Source organism: Suncus etruscus, chromosome 6, assembly GCF_024139225.1.
Source record: "Suncus etruscus isolate mSunEtr1 chromosome 6, mSunEtr1.pri.cur, whole genome shotgun sequence".
NCBI lineage: Eukaryota > Metazoa > Chordata > Mammalia > Eulipotyphla > Soricidae > Suncus > Suncus etruscus.
The window spans coordinates 48113831-48133283 of record NC_064853.1 but is presented as its reverse complement, the minus strand read 5'-3'; the positions used below and the strand labels follow the sequence as shown (position 1 = coordinate 48133283).

Sequence of the window (19453 nt, the reverse complement as noted above, 5' to 3'; positions counted from 1 at the left end):
CCTGAACATCCCCAAATATAACAAAACAAAACAAAACAAAAAAAGAAGCTTCTACACTTCAAAGGACATGATGACCAGAATACAAAGAGGCTCATAAAATTGGAGACATTATTTGCTCATCACCCACTTACCTGATATTAAAGATGTATAGGGCACTGGTAGAACTTTCTAAGAACAACCAGTGCTGGTATGGATCAGGGAGAAAGAGATTCTCATACACAGCTGGCGGGAGTGTCAACTGCCCAGTCTTTCTGGAAAATAATATGAACATTCTAAAAGAAATCTAAGAATTGAGTTTCCATTTGATTAAGCAATTCTGCTTCTTGGATAATACACCCAGGGCCCAAAAACAAAATGGAAAAAGACATTTCCATTCCTCTGTACCATGTAGCACTATTCACAATAGCCAAAATCTGGGAACAACTCAAATGTCTAAGAATAGTTGAGTGAATTAAGGGTACATATACACAGTGGAATGTTAATTGGCTATACTAAAAGATAAATGAAGTCATGCAGTTGCTGCTAAATGGAGGGATCTGGAGACTATCATGCTGAGTGAAGTTAGTCAGAGGGAAAGAGACCAACTCAGAATGATCTCTTTCCTATGTTAGGTATAAAGAAACACAGAATATGAATTCCCAAAGAGAATGGAAATAAAGAACATGGGAACCTGGTATTCATTAGGAAACATGCCATTTACTGGAGGATAGGATAGGAAGGGGCCAATATCTATGTTGGTATGGTGGAGGCAAGCATTCAACAGGAAGGAGGTGGTTCTGAAAGGTAAATAAAGTGTTGAAACCACAGTACAAAAATTTATATATAAAATGTGCCATGTAGAGGAAGACTGGTTGGTGGGAGGCACATGGGAGGTGCTACTTGGTGGAAGATAGTGGACAATTGGTGAAGGAATCTATGTTGAAACACATTATGTCTGAAACTTAATCATGAATAACTGTAATTTCACAGAGATTAAATTTAAAATATTTTAAATGTGAGGGTATCAACTATTTATCCACTTTAAAGTATTTTTTCCTAAACTAAGCTTGTCAAAGCTTGTCAATATTTTTCAGTTTTTTACTTTATGACTGGCTTCACAATCCAAGTTTATTTATTTTTGAAGAAAACACATTTTGATTTCTTTAAAAAATAAACTATCCAGAGCTAAATTAAAAAATGAAGATACAGTATAAATAGTGAGGATTGAGGACTTGTGACTCTATTTAATCATCTGGAAGAAAGTGGCAGCAGTAGTGCCTATAGAAAGGAACTGATTCCAACTGTGTTTTGGAGGTAGACTCTGTTGATATAGCAGATGGACTTGGGATGGAAAATGGGGAAGACTGAAACAAAGATGATGCTTAGGTTTCCAGTTTGATGCTGAATGGTATGCTTGAACACTGACTGGATTTAGTAAAACAATAGAAAAAGACTTAGGGCTAGAGCAGTGCTTCTCAATTATTTTCTGTTATGCCCCCCTAGGAAGAAGAAAACATTTTTTGTGCCCCCTGCGTGACTGTAAATAGTATCTTTATTAAAAAAAAACTTTAACCTGCAAAACAAAAATAAAATAATTTGAGCTGATTTTTTTAATCAGAGGTGATGTCTGGATTAATGGCTACAATGAGCACATTTTGCAATGCATCGCTTTTCAAAGAGGGGTTTGAAGCAGGACACAGCAACTCTCAGCTCCAGAGACATACAGAGAAATAAACACGGGGCTTAGCTTGTTATGACAGTGTTTGCCTAGGTCAAACATGCCCCCTCCCCTTTATGGTGCCTCGACACCCCCCCTGGGGGGGTACGCCCCACTATTTGAGAAGCACTGGGCTAGAGAGATAGTACAGCGGGTAAGGTACTTTCTTGTACTTGGCCTACTGCTATTTCATCTCCAGAATTTCATATAATCCCCTGAGCACTGCGGGGGTGGGAGGAGAGGGGTGATTTTTGTGATTTCTGAGTACAGAACCAGAAGTAACCCTTGATCACAGCTGAGTGTGTCCCCCTCTCCACCCCAAAGAAAATAAGTTTATTATTGGACGTGTATTGAGACGCATACTAGCCATTCATCTCTCTGTCCTCTTTTCCCTGTTGTGATGCTGTTGCTCCAGCTTCTTTGTCGATGGACTGAGGAAGGTGCGTAACCAAAATGCCTTCAGCCTTAGACAGAGAACTGCTTGGGTTAATGAGAACATTGCTGACGAGAATAGGCTATAGAAACCCAGGGCAGTAGAGGTTTTCACTTGTCCCCAGGCTTTTCAAGCTTTTCTGCTCAGTATTAGTTTCAGCTTCCCTAGGGGTTTCCCTTTGTGAATGAATTCACTGACAACCTGAATTTACCTCAGCAGTTGTTGAGTTTCTCTCTTTGCATCTACTTTGTTCACCTACTCCACTGTTTAAAAACCCTTGTTCGGGATGAAGTCTGAATTATTTTGCATGTTGTAAGAGCCTTTCCCTTTCACGAAATCCTTTATTTCAGTACCATTTACAGTGGTGTTCCACTTACTATCAGTGTTACCTCAGGCAAGTTACTTTCTGCATTTTAGTTCCTTGGACTGTAAGATAAGGAGAGTCCTCTTTCCCCTGCAGGGTTGTGGAAAGGTTAATTGAGATCTTGTAGGACCTGTAGATAACCCTGATTTGAACCTATGCAGAAGAGACCTAATCAATGCATATTACCATTATTGCCCTTTCACTACTTCTTTCTTTTTTTTTTGGTTTTTTTTTTTGGGGGGGGGCCCACACCCGCGGTGCTCAGGGGTCACTCCTGGCTGTCTGCTCAGAAATAGCTCCTGGCAGGCACGGGGGACCCTATGGGACACCGGGATTCGAACCAACCACCTTTGGTCCTGGATCGGCTGCTTGCAAGGCAAACGCCGCTGTGCTCTCTCTCCGGGCCCCCTTTCACTACTTCTTCCATGTTCCTTGTACTCATGATTGTGTGTGTGTGTGTGTGTGTGTGTGTGTGTGTGTGTGTGTGTGTGTGTGTGTGTGTATGTATGTGTGTTTTAGTTTGGGCTCTTGGTAGGGAGTCAATCCAGATAAGGCTCTGTGAATTTCAGTGCTGGGGATTCAGCCCCATGTACACTAGCTTTTGAGCTATTTCTCCAGCTCATACAGTTATTTCGATTTAACTCATGCTGTCAGTAAGGTTTCTCTTGGAGTGTTCTTTCATTTCAATAAAATTGAAGTTGAATGAAGACTATAAAATCCTATGATGGCATAGGCCTTCCTTATTTTATTACCTTTGTATTCCTAGTACCTATTATAAAACCTATGCTAGGTACTTGGCAAATATTCCTGGATAAAATGAGCAGTGTGTATTTGTAGTAAAGTGACTTGAATAAATTTAGATAATGCCTTTGCATTGTATATTTATCCACCATATTTAGTTGAAATTAACTTACTCATCAAACATTTATTAATACTTAAAACATAACAGATGTTATTCTGTATTTGAATTACCTTTTAGCGGGTAGGGAGATAAGGACTCTTAGGTAAAGAAACAAGATAATTGTTGATAATAGAAAGGAGAGTAGTGCTGCTTCGGGGTTGAGGGGAAGGGTAATTGCCTTAGAGAGGGATTTAGGGCAGCCCCTAGGAGACTTGCTAAGATCTGAGCTGAGTTGGTCATGATGAGAAGGTGCCTTCTAGTAGCCATAAAAACATCATAGAGGACCAGAAGTGTGAAGAGCTTGAGGATAGAATGAGAGTTAGTTTGGATCAATACTATCCAAATAAATCACTTCAAAATAATATGCATACAACATGAGTCTGGAGAGCTAGTGCAGGAATTAAGGTGCTTGCTTGCAAAGTACACAGTTACTCCAGTGCCCAGCACTACCAGGTGTGACCCAACCTGGTCCCCAAATAAGAATATTGTGCAGCACTTGCAAAGACAATGCAAATGCTTTTGGAGAAAAACATTTTCAGTAAATCAGACTGTAAGGTCAGTAGTCAATTTCATTACCTAAGGTTCCCTTCTGTGCTAGATATTCTTTTTTTTTTTTTGGGGGGGGGGCCACACCTGGTAACTCTCAGGGGTTACTCCTGGCTATGCGCTCAAAAGTTGCTCCTGGTTTGGGGGACCATATGGGACACCGGGGGATCGAACCACGGTCCGTCCTAGGCTAGTGCTGGCAAGGCAGACACCTTACCTCTAGCGCCACTGCTCGGCCCCTAGATATTCTTTAGTTAATAAACTAGGTATGATAGTGCTCTCTGGTAATAATTGTAAAATCTGACTAATATTGGAATTTTGAGATAAAAAGGGTAAATAAAAATCACTGTGTTCTATTTTTATTTATTTTGGTTTTTGGACCACATCTGATGATGCTTAGGTGTAACTCATGGCTCTGCATTCAAGAATTACTCCTGGTGGTGCTCAGGGGACCATATGTGATGTTGGCGATAGAACCTGGGTTAGTCACGTGCAAGGCAAGGGCCCTATCTGCTGTACTACCTCTTTCCAGCCTCTATAGTCAATGTGTTTTAAATATTTGAGGGCCGGAGAGATAGCACAGCCTTTGGGTGTTTGCCTTGCATGCAGCTGACCTGGGATGGACCCGGGTTCGATTCCTGGCATTCCATATTGTCCCCCAAGCATGCCAGAGTGATTTCTGAGCACAGAGCCAGGAGTAACCCCTGAGCACCACCTGGTGTGGCCTCCCAAAAGTATTTGAGATATTATTTGAGTCAACACTTATTTTCTACATTTTTCTTATCTTGATTTATCTTTTATCTTTTCTTTATTATATAGTATTACTGCTGTTTTTAAAAATGCAGATAATGGCCAGAGAATTAGTACAGAGTTTAAAGCACTTGTCTTGCTTGTGGCCAACACTTGTTCAATCTGCTACACTGAATATGGTCTCTGAGTAGAGTGCCAGGAGTGATCTTGAACACAGAGCCAGGAGCACAGCTGGGAGTGACCTCCAAAATAAAATAAAGCAAAGCAAAAAAAAAATTATTTTTATTTTCACTGTTTGGGCCAGGTCTGGTAGTTCTCAAAGGTTACTTCTGGTTCTGCATTAAGGAATTAATTAATTAAGGGCCATATTGAATACAGGGATCAACCAGGTCAGCCCTATCCACTGTACTACTGGTGCCCAAACTAAGTTTTTTTTTTTAAAATGGAAAAAGGTCTTAAAGAATTTAAAAGGTAATACTCAGAAAGGAACTATACTTTTTAAAAGATATATAAACTTAGTTTATCAAATGAGTGCATGCTTTGCATGCAAGACTCCCACATTTTCCCAAGCATCACTGGGAACAATGCCCAACCACTAACCTGAGATTAAACCCTAAACAGCATTAGATGTGCCCCCCCCAAATATAATGCCTTTCACTGAGGTGGTACTAGATTAAGCTGATTACTCTGCATATCTTTAGTGAACTGAGGCATTAATAACTTAATAAGGGTGTATAGTTAATTTATTTATTATTTTATTTATTTATTTATTATTTTAATGGAAAGTTTTATATTAAATGGACTTAAGTACTATCTCTTGGTGATTAAATATCTGAATAGATTTGGATACAGTTGACCTGATTTAGGGCTTTGTCTACAGTAATGTGTTTTTTTTTCCCTTACTAGTTTCTTTATTTCTTATCTTCCTTTTAATAGCAACATCATGACAACAGAGAAGAGTTTAGTGGCTGAGGCTGAAAATTCACCACACCAACAACAGAAGGAAGAAGGTGAAGGAGCCCCAAACTCAGGCCAGCAAGAAGCACAGCTAGAAGAGGCTTCTCAGGCGGTTGCTGAGGGAGATGATCAGTGCGAGCAGAAGCTAAAAACATCCAATGGAGACACTCCTACTCATGAAGACTTGATCAGAAACAAGGAGCGGACACCAGAAAGTAGGGGCCTGTCACGCCTTTTCTCCTCATTTCTCAAAAGGCCCAAGTCTCAGGTCTCTGAGGAGGAAAGTAGGGAAGTAGAGCCAAGTAAAGAGAAAGGGGAAGGAGGTCAGAAAGAGATAGAATTAGGTACCTGTCTGGATGAGGAGATCATCTTAAAGGCCCCAATTGCAGCTCCAGAACCTGAACTCAAGACAGACCCATCCTTGGATCTTCATTCACTAAGCAGTGCAGAAACACAGGTAAGAAGACTCAAGTGAATGTGTGGGAGGTGGGAGTGCACTGTTGTTTTTCATTGACGAACCTTTGATTGTATTTCTTACTAAGGAGATGGCTTAGGTATCAAAGGTTCTAAGTAAAGTTTTAGAGTTTTTACTCAAAGGAAATTAATGTCAATCAATAAAAACATTTTTTTAAAGATGCTATATAACTCAAAGAATTTATCAAATGATGCATGCATGAATAGGATGGCAGTATAGTAAATCCCAGTACCTCAATAAAAATGCTTTTTTAAGAAAATGTGCTGTATAGGTCTGTAGAGATAGGTCACTTGCTTTGCACAGGGCCAGCCCAGCTTTGATTCATATGGTCTCTTGATTCCTACCAAAAGCACAGATCTAGGAGTAAACCCTGAACACTGCCAGGGATCGCCTACTAAAACAAACAAACAAAAAGTGCCTGTCAAGAAGCAGGTTATAGGAAAAGGTGGAAGCATAAGCATTGGGAACATTGGCAGTGGAACATTGTATGCTTGAAACTCAGTTATGAATAGCTATATAAATCATGATGCCTTAATATTAAAAAGTTTTAATGTAAAAATTATTTTTTGTTTTTGGGTCACACCGGTGGTGCTCAGGGGTTACTTTTGGCTCTGCACCTAGGAATCACTCATGGCAGGCTCTGGGGACCATATGGGATGCTGGGGTTTAACATGGGTTGACCTTATGTTGCCCTCCCAGCTGTACTACTTACCTAATGTAAAAAATTTTATATTTAAAAAGGAGGCCAGAAAGATAGCACAGCGGAAGGGCATTTGCCTTGAATACACTGACTCGGGAGGGACCCAGTTTGATTCCTGGCATCCTCATATGGTCCCCAGCTTGCTAGGGGCTATTTTTTTTTTCTTTTTTTGGTTTTTGGTTTTTGGGTCACCCGGTAGCACTCAGGGGTTACTCCTGGCTCTACGCTCAGAACTTGATCTTGGCTGGCTTGGGGGACCATATGGGATGCCGGAATTCAAACCACCGTCCTTGTGCATGCAAGGAAAATGCCCTACCTCCATGCTATCTCTCTGGCCCCGGCAAGGGCTATTTCTGAGTGCAGAGCCAGGAATAACCTCTGAGCGCTGCTGGTGTAACCCCAAAACCAATCAATCAATAAATAAAGTTTTAAAAATAAGTAAATAAAATAAAAGAAGGTCTGGAGAGATAATACAGGTTCACCCAGGTTTGATCCCCAGCATCCCATATGGTTCCCCAAACCAACAAGATTGATCCCTAAATACAGTACCAAGAGTAACCCCTGAGCACCATCAGGTGTGGCCCCAAAACAAATAAAAAATTAAAAAAGAAAGGAATCTATCAAATAAATTTATTCTTCATATATATCTTAATGTGCTAATAATGGAATTTGTAGCAAAGGAAAAGGTTCATTTATTTATTTATTTATTTATTTATTTATTTATTTATTTATTTATTTATTTATTTTTGGTTTTTGGGCCATACCTGGCGGTGCTCAGGGATTATTTCTGGCTGTCTGCTCAGAAATAGCTCCTGGCAGTCACAGGGGACCATATGGGACACTGGGATTCGAACCAACCACCTTAGGTACTGGGTCAGCTGCTTCAAGGCAAACGCCACTGTGCTATCTCTTCGGTCCCTGGTTCAAGATTTTTAATGAAGGACTTGAGCCATAGTAGAGTTAGGACGGTGTTTGCCTTGTATGCTGCAGATCGCAGTTCAATCCCTAGCATCCCATATGGTCCCCTGACCCCGCCAAGAGTGATAACTGAGCACAGAGCCAGGAGTAAACTCTTGAGCCCCACCAGGTGTGGCCCCAAAACAAACAAAAATAATGTAGACCACAGAGGGTTAGAAAGTAAGTTAGAAAGTGAGTGGTAAGTGGATAAAGCTCTTGATTTTGGGGGGGGGGGGGCACTGAGTGGTGACACTCGGGTTACTCCTGGCTGTGCGCTCAGAAATCCGCTCCTGGCTAAGGGGACCATATGGGATGCCAGGGGATCGAACCGTGGTCTGTCCTAGGTAGCGCATACACTTGCGCCACTGCTCTGGCCCCAAAGCCCTTGACCTCTCTGTGGCTGACTTGGGTTCCATTGCTGGCAGCCCCTATGGTCCCCTGAGAACAGAGTCACAAGTAAGTTCTGAGCATTACCAGATGTGCCCCAATCACTCAACACCTTCCCTACTCCCAAGCAGTTTCCAAGCAAGAGGTTAAGTGTTAGACATTGTTAAGACACTTACTTTACATACCATTTGATCTATCTCACTGTCTATAATAGTCTATAATAGTCCTGGCACTTAGTGTGTAGCCCTCAACAAATATCCCACCCATTCCTGATAAGGTTACTTTTCTCTACACAACAAGTATAACAACTACCACCACCACCTCCTTACCTTAATAAGTAATTTTAGTGTTAATTTGAACTCTTTGAAAGAGTTAAATTGCATTATTTCATGGAGCCTGGTACTTTCCATATATATATTTTGTTTGTTTGGCCACATCCCGTGGTGCTCAGGATTTACTCCTGGCTCTGCACTCAGGGATCATTCCTGGTGGGCTCAAGAGACCATATGGGTTCTGGGAATCTAACCCAAGTCAGCTGCATACAAGCGAAACATCCTATCTGCTGTACTGTCTCTAGTCCCTACTTACAGGATTTTTAACTCCCTCCCCCTCTAAGAGAGTTAGATATTAATCATTGTTTTTCTAAAGATAAAATTTGGACTGAAGTTGAAATAAATAATGCTCAAAGTTTTAAATTAAACTAAAGTCTCATTCACTGAGATTGTATTAAATCATAATTGAGATCAATTATATGCAGATGTTTGCATATGAAGAAAATGATCATTAGGAGCCGGAGAGATATCATGGAGGTGCGTGCAGAAGGTTGGTGGTTCGAATCCCGGCATCCCATATGGTCCCCCGAGTCTGCCAGGAGCGATTTCTGAGCCAAGAGCCAGGAGTAACCCCTGATCACTGCCGGGTGTGACCCAAAAACAAAAAACAACAACAAAAAGAAATAAAATAAAAAAAGAAAATAATCATTAGTATTGTTAATAACATTTTAAAGGGTCATGTTGAAAGGAACAAATTCTTGTTCTTTGGTTCTGTTGGTGCTCAGGGGCTACTCTGACTCTGTGCGTGAGATTGCTCAGGGCTGTGCTCAAGTGATCCTGTAGTGCTGGGAATTGAACCCAGACCCCTGCATGCAAAGCCTGTTTTCAGTCATTTGAATTCTGTCTTGGAATAAACTCTTTTAGTCTTTAGAATTTAGCTTTTACAGTCATGGATAATATCTTATTTGATTCATCATATTTTTATTATGTGTAGTAGAATCACATTTTATGGGAGGGGGTTGTTTTGGGGTCACACCAGGAAGTGCTCAGAGGTTACTCCTAGCTCTGCACTCAAGAATTACTCCTGCCGGAGAGATAGCATGGATGTAAGGTATTTGCCTTTCATGCAGAAAGATGGTGGTTCCAATCCTGGCATCCCATATGGTCCCCCGAGCCCACCAGGGGTGATTTCTGAGCATAGTGCCAGGAGTGGCCCTTGAGCGCTGCCGGGTGTGATCCAAAAACCAAAAAAAAAAAAAAAAAGAATTACTCCTGGTGAGGAGCCGGAGAAATAGCATGGAGGTAAGGTGTTTGCCTTGCGTGCAGAAGGATGGTGGTTCAAATCCTGGCATCCCATATGGTCCCTTGAACCTGCCAGGAGTAGCCTCTGAATGCTGCCAGGAATGACCCAAAAACAAAACAAACTAACAAAAAAAATTACTCCTGGTGGTCAGGGCACTTACCATATGGAGTGCTAGAAATTGAAACCAGGTTATCTATGTGCTAGGCAAGCACTGAGCTATGCCACTGGTTCAAGTGTCTCTATCCTAGATGATATAAAAGTGATTTGTTCTAGAATAGCATCTGTCTCCTCGAGTACATTGGATATTTTAGAAGCTATGTCTCAGTTTCGTTTGGTTTTAGATCTTGAGCAACAAATACTATACCTGCCTGTACTTAAAGCTTACTCTGACTCTGTGCTTAGGGATCATCCCTAGCAGTGCTCAGGGGAGCATAATGTGGTTCTGGAGATTCACCTGATGTTGAACTTATGCAAGGGAAGTATCTTAACACTCTCTCTAGCCCACATCTTAGTTTGTAAGGTTTATTTGTTCAACAAATATTTTTGAAAATCTACTTTGTATGTCAGTTCAGAAGCTAAATATACATTAATAAATAAAAGCTGTAGTATGGTATAGAGGTTTCAGCTGATAAATGACTTAGTGTGTCATCCTAAGCAAGTGATTTTGACTTCTTCAGCCTCAATTTCTTATCTGTAAGGAAAAATAATAGCATACTCTGCATAGCATTATTATTAGGACAAAAAGAGTTCATGTAAGTGATACTTTTAGAACAGTAACTAGCCTAACCCATTGTAATTGCTATGTAAATGCTTCCTATTGTTATTATAAAAAACAAACATGAACCCTATTCTTAGAGACTTTAAAGGAGAGGATAAAAAATTATCAGATTATGGGGCCAGTGAGGTGGCGCTAGAGGTAAGGTGTCTGCCTTGCAAGCGCTAGCCAAGGAAGGACCGCTGTTCAATCCCCGACGTCCCATATGGTCCCCCCAAGCCAGGGGCAATTTCTAAGCGCTTAGCCAGGAGTATCCCCTGAACATCAAACGGTGTGGCCTCAAAAAAAAGAACAAAAAAGTTAATAAAAATTATCAGATTACAAAATCGTTATTGTAATAAATGTGGCGAAGGCAACAGAGTATTTATTAAATCTTATCACTTTGTTTTTCTTCAGTTAGTATTTTAATATATATCATTATACTGTAATAATATTGCTATCATATGTGAGGTGGTATTATGTAGCTATTTATCATATAAACTATAAGAACCAGGGGATAGTGTAAAGGGCTGGAGTGCATGCTTTGCATGCAAGAACCATAGTTTAATTCCTGACACCACATGGTACCCATAGCATACTGTGAGCAACCCCCAAGAAGTGATCTGGAAGTAGACCCCAGTGCTGAAAGATGTGGCCCCAAGACCAAAATCATCATCATCATCATTGTTAAAGTATAACGTTAACATTTTATTGGGAAATAGTATGTACAACATGCTTTGTGAAGTCTTTATTATTAACTTGGTGATGTCATGACTATATAGCCAGCTCAGGAAGAACAAAGAGAAGATCTGGATTTTGAAACCAAGGAAGGACTTGAAGAATGCACTAAAACAGATGTAAAAGAAGAAAGCCCAGAATCAAAAGCAGAAAGAGAGTTAAAAGCATCTCAGAAATCTGTCAGAAGACACAGAAACATGCATTGCAAGATTTCTTTGTTAGATGATACTGTTTATGAATGTGTTGTGGAGGTGAGTTCAGATAATTTCCAGTAATATAAATTGCTATAAATTGTTTTGTGTAAGATTAGTGGTGCCAGGGTCTAACATAAGACCCAGTATACTGATCATTTCTATGAAATGAAGTGTTAATTGAGAGCTTGATGAGTCATATTTTCTTTTCCTTTTTTTTCCCTGTGCCTGTTAAACCTTGTGATTTGAACATTTGTTACTTTTATGGTCAAAGCATTTTTTTTAAAGGGTTTGTTATTTATGTAGCAACCTTCCATGACTTGATTTCCCAGTAGTGCCTCAATTTCTTATATGAGGTCCATCCATCCCCATAACTATTTGTGAGAGAAGTTTCTATCTCTGTGTTTCTGTTTTCTATACCTAAACGTTGATCACCTTACTTGATAGATTTCTTTAGCTCAGGGAGATAGCATATAATACTATTAATAAAAGTATGCTATTTCTTAATATTATTTTAACAAGAATTGAACAAAAGGGTTATTAATTATTTTGCTACTTTACTCTTTTTTTTAACACCCCCCCCCTACTTTATTCTTTCAAGTTAAAAATCTTTAAAAACCTATTAGCTGTTTTACTAACCAGAGCTGTAATGATCAATAGTGACATGCTCATTAAAGTAAAACAATTATTATAATTATTGGATTGGAGCAGTGGGTACAGTTGATAGGGCACTTGCATATGGCTAATGTGCATCTCCTACAGCCATATGGTCTCCTGAATCCTGCCAGGAATGATCCCTGAGCACAAAGCCAGGAGTAAGCACTGCTGGGTGTGGCCCAAAATTCAAAAAGAAAAGTAAAAAAGTAATTATGATGATTATTACTAATGATAACCTTTATTGATAAAGTATACAATGTACATCTAGTATTATCTTATGTGCATAACAGATTATTTGTGAATTGAATTATTTATTTGCTACTGCCAATAATTAAAGCACAAGTTGTCAAAAAGAGTAATTAATTGCTCTTTAATTATTTTTCCCTCCAAATTTATAAATGAAATCCCAACAAATATATTCATATATTTACTATTCCAATAACTAGAACTCACTTAGGATCTAGAACAGATCTAGATCTATTCATCATACATAGCAAATGGGAAAGGTACCTCACATTCATTCTTTCATTCAGTCTAATATCCAGACAGAGACCCTTTAAATGGATCTAATCTGAGTTAAAACAAAAGGGGAAAATGATGAAAATGATGTATAATTGATGGGTGAACTCTGAATGAAGTAAGATCCTTGTAAATTTCCATTAATAATTAGAAACAATTCAGCTCATTGAAAGGGACATGTTATTTATTGTGCCAAAATTATTTCTAATTCTCAAAATATTTTCTACTCTGCATCAGAAGGCACTAGTATTTATTTGATGTTTTTCAACAATTTCAAGTAGATAGAATAATTATCAGTATGCATATAATTTTTTGGGATTTTGGTTTGTTTATTTTGGAGCCATTCCCAATAGTACTTGGGCCCAACTTCTGGCTCTGTACTCAGTGATCCTTCCTGATGGGGCTTGGGGGGACCAAACGTAATACTAGGTATTGATCCTAGGTCAGCAGCATGCAAGACAAACACTTTACCTGCTGTACCATTGCTCCAGCTCGAGAACAGAACTTTTTTGGGGGGAGGTATATGGGGCCCACATCTGGATGTGTTTCAGGGCTTACTCCTATTTCTGCGCTTAGGGGTCACTCCTGGCAGGCTCAGGGGACCATATGGAATGCCAGATTGTTCCCCGGTTGCCTGCATGCAAGGCAAGCACCCTACTTACTGTTCTATTGCTCTGGTCCCCAAGCACAGAACTTTTGATTTTGAAGCTCAGTGTCTGAATTAGGGCAATTTCCTTCTGTCAGAAGGAATTATAAGTACCCAATATTTGTTAGTGGTTTTATTTTCTAGGTGAAAAAATACTAAGAAAGGCCAGAAAGATGACACAAAAGTTAAGGCACTTGCCTAGCATGTGGCAATAACTACAAATCTGGTTTGATCTAGCACCACATATAGTCTCCTGAGCACTGCCACATGTGATTCCCCCACCAAAAAAAGCCAGTTAAAAAGAACCCATTAGGAGCTGGAGCGGTGGCGAAGTGGTAAGGTGTCTGTCTTGCACGTGCTAGCCTAGGACGGATCCCCCCGGCATCCCATATGGTTCCCCAAGCCAGGAGCAATTTCTGAGAGCCAGGAGTAACCCCTGAGTGTCACTGGGTGTGGCCAAAAAACAAAACAAAACAAAACAAAAAGAACCCATTAATTTTGGTGCAGCATCAAATACCTGGTTAAGTACCCAAATCTCTCTCTCTCTCTCTCTCTCTCTCTCTCTCTCTCTCTCTCTCTCTCTCTCTTGCTCACTCGCTTGCTCCCTGTCCCTTTCTTCAACACACACACACACACACACACACACACACACACAGCAATAAAGGTGGTGATACATAGCACAAATCAAAGAACCTCTATGTGTAGGATATCTAAATTTTTTGTTTGTTTTTTGAGCCACATTCCTTGGGCACTCGGATTACTCCAGGCTCAGCACTCAGAAATCACTCCTGGCATGCTCATGGGACCATATGGGATGCTGGGGATCAAACTTGGGTCGGCTGCACTCAAGGCAAATTCCATACCTGCTGTGCTATCTCTCTGGCCCAAGATATCTGTTTTATCTTTTCTTCTTTTTTTTTTAATTTTTGGGCCACACTGGGTGACATTCAGGATCACTCCTGGCTTTTTGTTCAGAAATCGCTCTTGGCTAGGGGGACCATATGGGACACTGGAGAATCATACCACGGTCTGTCCTGGGTCAGCAGAGTGCAAGGCAAACGCCCTACTGCTGTGCTATTGCTCCAGCCCCAAGTTTTATCTTTTTTACATTTTCCTGAAAAGATATAGGGGATTTAGGGAATGACTTAGCTCATTTTCTTGGGGGATTGGTTTGGAAATAATAGGAAGTATAATGATATTCATAGCAGCCATGAATTGTCAGCCATTGATGTAATTAACTTAGATGATCACAGCGACTGACAGCAGCCTACCTTGAGCTTCAGGAAATAGTACATGAAACAAGTACAATGTTCAAGCTGCCAGTGGGGAATAGTATATAGATAGAATAGGTGGTTAAATATTGCTTTGAATTATAGAACTATTTATTTATTTATAATAAAAATGTGCTGCATATTTTAATTGACAAATTAAACAAGATTTTGGTAATTCGTATTGAACTACTTAGCTGTATAGCCATCTGAAAATGTTAGTAACAAGGATGAAAGAGGAAATTGGAAAGTGACATTTTGTTTTACATGGTGATGAATACAGGCATAAGAGGGAATTTCAACTAAAGTATATCTATCTTTGCAGAAACATGCTAAGGGACAAGATTTGCTTAAGCGAGTGTGTGAGCACCTTAATCTTTTGGAAGAAGACTACTTTGGGCTAGCCATTTGGGATAATACAGCTACTAAGGTAAGGAGATTACTAAAAAAGGATGACCTAGACTTGTTTTAATTTTTTTGTTGTTAATGTAGTTTTGCTTGGGCTTGGGGAGATATTGCAGAAGGTAAAGCATATGCACACACCCAACTCGAGTTCAATCTCTGGCATCCCTTTTCGTTGCCTGAACCCTGACAGGATTGACCCTTGAGTGCTATGGACTGAACCAAAAACAACAACAAAATGAAAGAATATATATATTAATGCCTAGCTATCCAAGACATAATATTGTGATTCCTCTCTACTGAAATCTGAGAAATCTGTTTCTCTGATTTGTCCTCTAAAATTAACATTTCAAAGAATTAGGACATGTTCTTTCATTATTGAAGAAAGTATATACTAGGTGGTTTTCTTTAATTACTTAATTTTTCCAATTAATTTATCTTAGTATTTTATTTTACAATTTTTACAATTTTCTTTTATTGATTGATATATGTAATTTGTAATACTTTTTTTCTGGTTTGTTTGTTTGTTTTGGGGCCACTCCTGACAGAGCTTATGGGTTATTCCTGACAGGTTTGGTGGACCATATGGGATGCCAGGGACCAAAGCCTGGTCAGCCACTATACTATTGCTCTGGACCCTACAATACTGTTAATGATGGTTTCCAAGAACATAATTCCAACACTACACCCAGTATGCCAAGGATCTCATCACCTCTTTCTTTCAACCTCCTACTCTTCTACAAACTCAGTTGTGTTGATCAGTTTTCTATATTGGATTTTAATTTTTATTTATTTATTTATTTATTTATTTATTTATTTATTTATTTATTTATTTTGGGCCCAAAAGCTTCACACCTGGTAATGCTCAGGGGTTGCTCCTGGCTATGCGCTCAAAAATTGCTCCTGGCTTGGGGTGACCATGCTCCTGGCTTGGGTGACACTGAGGTCAAACCAAGGTCCATCCTGGATCAGCTGCATGCAAGGCAAATGCCCTACCACTATGCTATTGTTCTGACTCCTATATTGGATATTTTTAAAATATAGGAAATATAAAGAACTGTGATATCCTAATAACAGTCAGGTATTGATAACCACATATTAAGCAGTTAGTATTTTATCTGCTATATGAGTGGCTCATAATAAATATTAGTTGACTAGGTTGTCTACCAGTATTATAATTGATACATATACTTACATTATGATTAGAGAGTAAATTATAAAATACAGTCAAGTCCCAGTATCATTAAAGCAGTCATGCAGTGAATCTAAAGTTTTCTTCAAGCTTAAAATCTGTAGTTAGTTTAATTCTTTTTAGCTTAATTTTTAATAATTGCTTTTGGGAGGTCTACAAAATAAATGCTGGGTGGGCCCTAGAAATTCTTAGTTTAATGGAAGAGCATGAGGATGTCATGCTTATTAGGCTCTTTGGAGCTGGAGATTTTGTCTGGGCACTTTTAGGGCCATACCCGGTGGTGCTTGAAGGGCCTTGTAATGCCTGGGATCTAACTGGGGTAAGCCATTTACAAGGCATGTGCCTTAACCGTGGAGTACTCTCCAGTCCCTTAACTTTTTTTTTCTTCTTCTAGGTTTAGGCCACACCCAAGTGTGGCTATTTCCAAGTACTCAGGGCTACACTGGTATTCATGGTGACTTTTTAGAAGTGCTTGGAGGACCATGTGATATCAGGGATTGAACCCAGGCCGCCACATACTCCAGACTTCTTTAAGCTGTCTTCCCCACCAATAGTTAACTTATGAAGGAAGTAAAAGAAAAATGAAAACCTAGAGGAGGAAGAATGGTTAAGCAAAATATTTACTTAGCATTTAAGTTATTTTCTGGGTCAGCTAACAGAAAATTACAAATACTTAGCTTAAATGTAATGAAAAATTTAGTCTATCTTAAGAAGTATTTGCAGATATTATAGTATTTAGTCCATCTTAGCAAGTATTTGCAGATGATTTGGTTAAGAATGTAAACTAGATAGAAATGGTCTCTGTTCTCTGTAACTTAGTTTAGTGTGATGAATGTTATACAAAAGAAAATGCAAGTTGTCATGAGAGAACATGAACAGGGAACTTCCTGGGAGTGAGGATGTCATATATTGCTTAGAGGATAAAATGGGCCTGTAAAGAGAAAGAAGAGAGGATAGCACAGGGAATGGCATAGAGCTGAGAGAGTGTCCTTTGAGAAACAAAATAAAGAGCAAGGAATGGAGATGAATCTGGGGAACTACATTAGGCCAAGTCATGAAAGAGTCTTAAATAAGAAATCGATCCTGGCTTAGGGGACCATATGGGACACTAGGGGATTAAACCTCGGTCTGTCCTAGGTCAGCTGCGCACAAGGCACACGCCCTACCACTGTGCCATTACTCCGGCCCCTCCAGGAGCAATTTCTGAGCACAGAGCCAGGAGTAACCCCTGAGTACCACTGGGTGTGACCCAAAAAAAACAGCAACAACAACAACAAAAATAGAGAAGGAAATTATTAACTTTAGGAGATGGTTGCAGATGGTTCTGAAAGCAGCTTCTCCTCAGTTGGTCTTTGGCTGGACTTGGATCCTTGACATCTCTTTCTGTAGTTAGTAGTAGGCTGCTAAGGTTGTCGGGGATGGAAAGGGCTTCAGTTTCTGAGCTGGAATCTCGGAAGGGGGACACGCTCATTTCCTTGCTGTTGGTCCTCCTCAAATGGAGCTTTCTATTTGGCTTCTACCCAATTAGTGGTCTTGATAAGCTGATAAGCTGCTGCAGGTTGGGGGGGGGGCCAGGTTCTTTGCACAAAGCACCTTTGGTAGAAGAAAGGTGGTGTACCTTGGCCTTTGGGACACTGTTCAGAGTCTTCAGCTCTCTCCCATTTACTTCCTGCTTCTGTCCCACCTGAGTTAGCATCTGCCACATTCAGAATGGGCCATGTTCACGATCCCAGTGAACGACATTGTATACTCAGTCTAGTTCAAGGAGGTCATGATGGTGATTATCCACCAGAAGATCAAGGCTTTCACCAGTGTTGGGGTCTTCTCAGTCCTATGCGTCCCTTTTCATTGCCAGAAATAAAAACCAGAATTTGTAAGATCACCCCATGCACTGTAACTGCAGCCTCAGATGGACAGGTCTAAAGAAGCAGGGTTGGTAGTGGTGAAGGATTAATAAACCAAGCCAATCAGGAGATATTCATGGAACCAGTCTGCGCCTCATGGTCCCTCTGAGTGCCCCAAAGCCAGAATTACTCTCTCTTTATTAAACTCGGTACAAAATTCAACCGGACAGGGTAGGGTGGAGTAAGATCCATGTGGACATATCAAAGGGAGAGATTTTTGGGGAAAGAGGAAGGTGGGGGAACACCTTTGTTTTGCGTTAATAGATGGATGTCACCTTACAGCTAGTTATGAAATTATTAAAACTGTAAAACAGTCCTTTACTACTCTACATTTCTGGTTATTTTGAAAGCACAGTGGATACTGGTGCTGCAGAGGCTCTTTGAGACTATCCCCTGGGTTGAGATGAGAAAAACGAAGTGGGGCTGGAATGATAGCACAGTGGGTAGGTTGTCTGCTTTGCACATGGCCGACCCTGGCTTGTTTCCCAGCATTCTGTATTGCCCCCTGTGCCCTGCTAAGGGATATTCCTAAGTTCAGAGCCAGGCATAACCCCCGAGCATTATTACCACAATACTGCCACCCTCTCCCAAAATAAGTAAGAAAGAAAGAAAAAATGAAGTGGCTTTCCACAAATCACTCACTGGCCATTCAGTCTTGGAAGCCTACTATTCATCTCTACATAAATCTCTTCTTCAGTTTTTTCATTCCTCTTTCCTTGGCTATTGTAGTTTATCTGATCTTTATAATTTCCTATGTACTAATTTAATTTCTCACATTGTGGGGAAAATGTGAATCCTATTATAATGAGAGAAATATTTTTCCTACTTCCTGTGCCCTCTCTCTGGTTTCTCTTTCAGTATATGTAAACATTTGCCCTTTGTATATGTTGCTTTTCTCCCATTGAGCTTTAGGATCTGTGTTTTGTTTGTGGAATACTGCAATGAGGGAAGTTAATTGCACTAACTTTTCCCCTCACTTGGAATGACTTGCCCACTCTTTTTCCCTACGGAATACATGATAATAAGCCCATTGCCAGGCTGAGTCTGGCAAGAGAAGATGAAAAGAAGTCAGAAACTTCTCCCAAAAGATTTATTACTACTGTGTGTTAAGGTTGTGTAAGTTAAATAGTCGCTTCCAACATTTTATTCTTGTTTATAATTATTCATGAAAGATCAAGGATTTTTTCTTTGGAGGAAATGTCACCCATATTAATATACTATTTTCTATCCTCCATCCTCTCAATTTACTAAGCAAAAAGTTTTTAGCTCTTCTGGTAAAAATGAGAGTTTAACATAAAATGAGGTGGCTAGAGAAATAATACAGTGGGTATGGCATTTGCCTCACACATAGCCAACTCAGGCTCAATCTCTGGTCTCCTTTATGGTTCTCTGAGCTTGCCAGGAATAATTTCTGAGTTCAGAGCCAGAAGTAACTTCTGAG

The 19453-nt window shown here is 39.9% G+C and overlaps 1 protein-coding gene across 1 annotated transcript in view; it reads left to right on the top strand.

Moving 5' to 3' along the window:
- Positions 1–19453, top strand: part of EPB41 (erythrocyte membrane protein band 4.1) — a 170953-nt gene that overhangs the window by 59730 nt on the left and 91770 nt on the right. Inside the window, exons 2-4 of the mRNA XM_049774683.1 lie at positions 5627–6104; positions 11278–11484; positions 14840–14944. Of these exons, the coding sequence (XP_049630640.1) occupies positions 5634–6104; positions 11278–11484; positions 14840–14944 (783 nt within the window). The 5' untranslated portion in view covers positions 5627–5633. The remainder of the gene's footprint in view (positions 1–5626; positions 6105–11277; positions 11485–14839; positions 14945–19453) is intronic.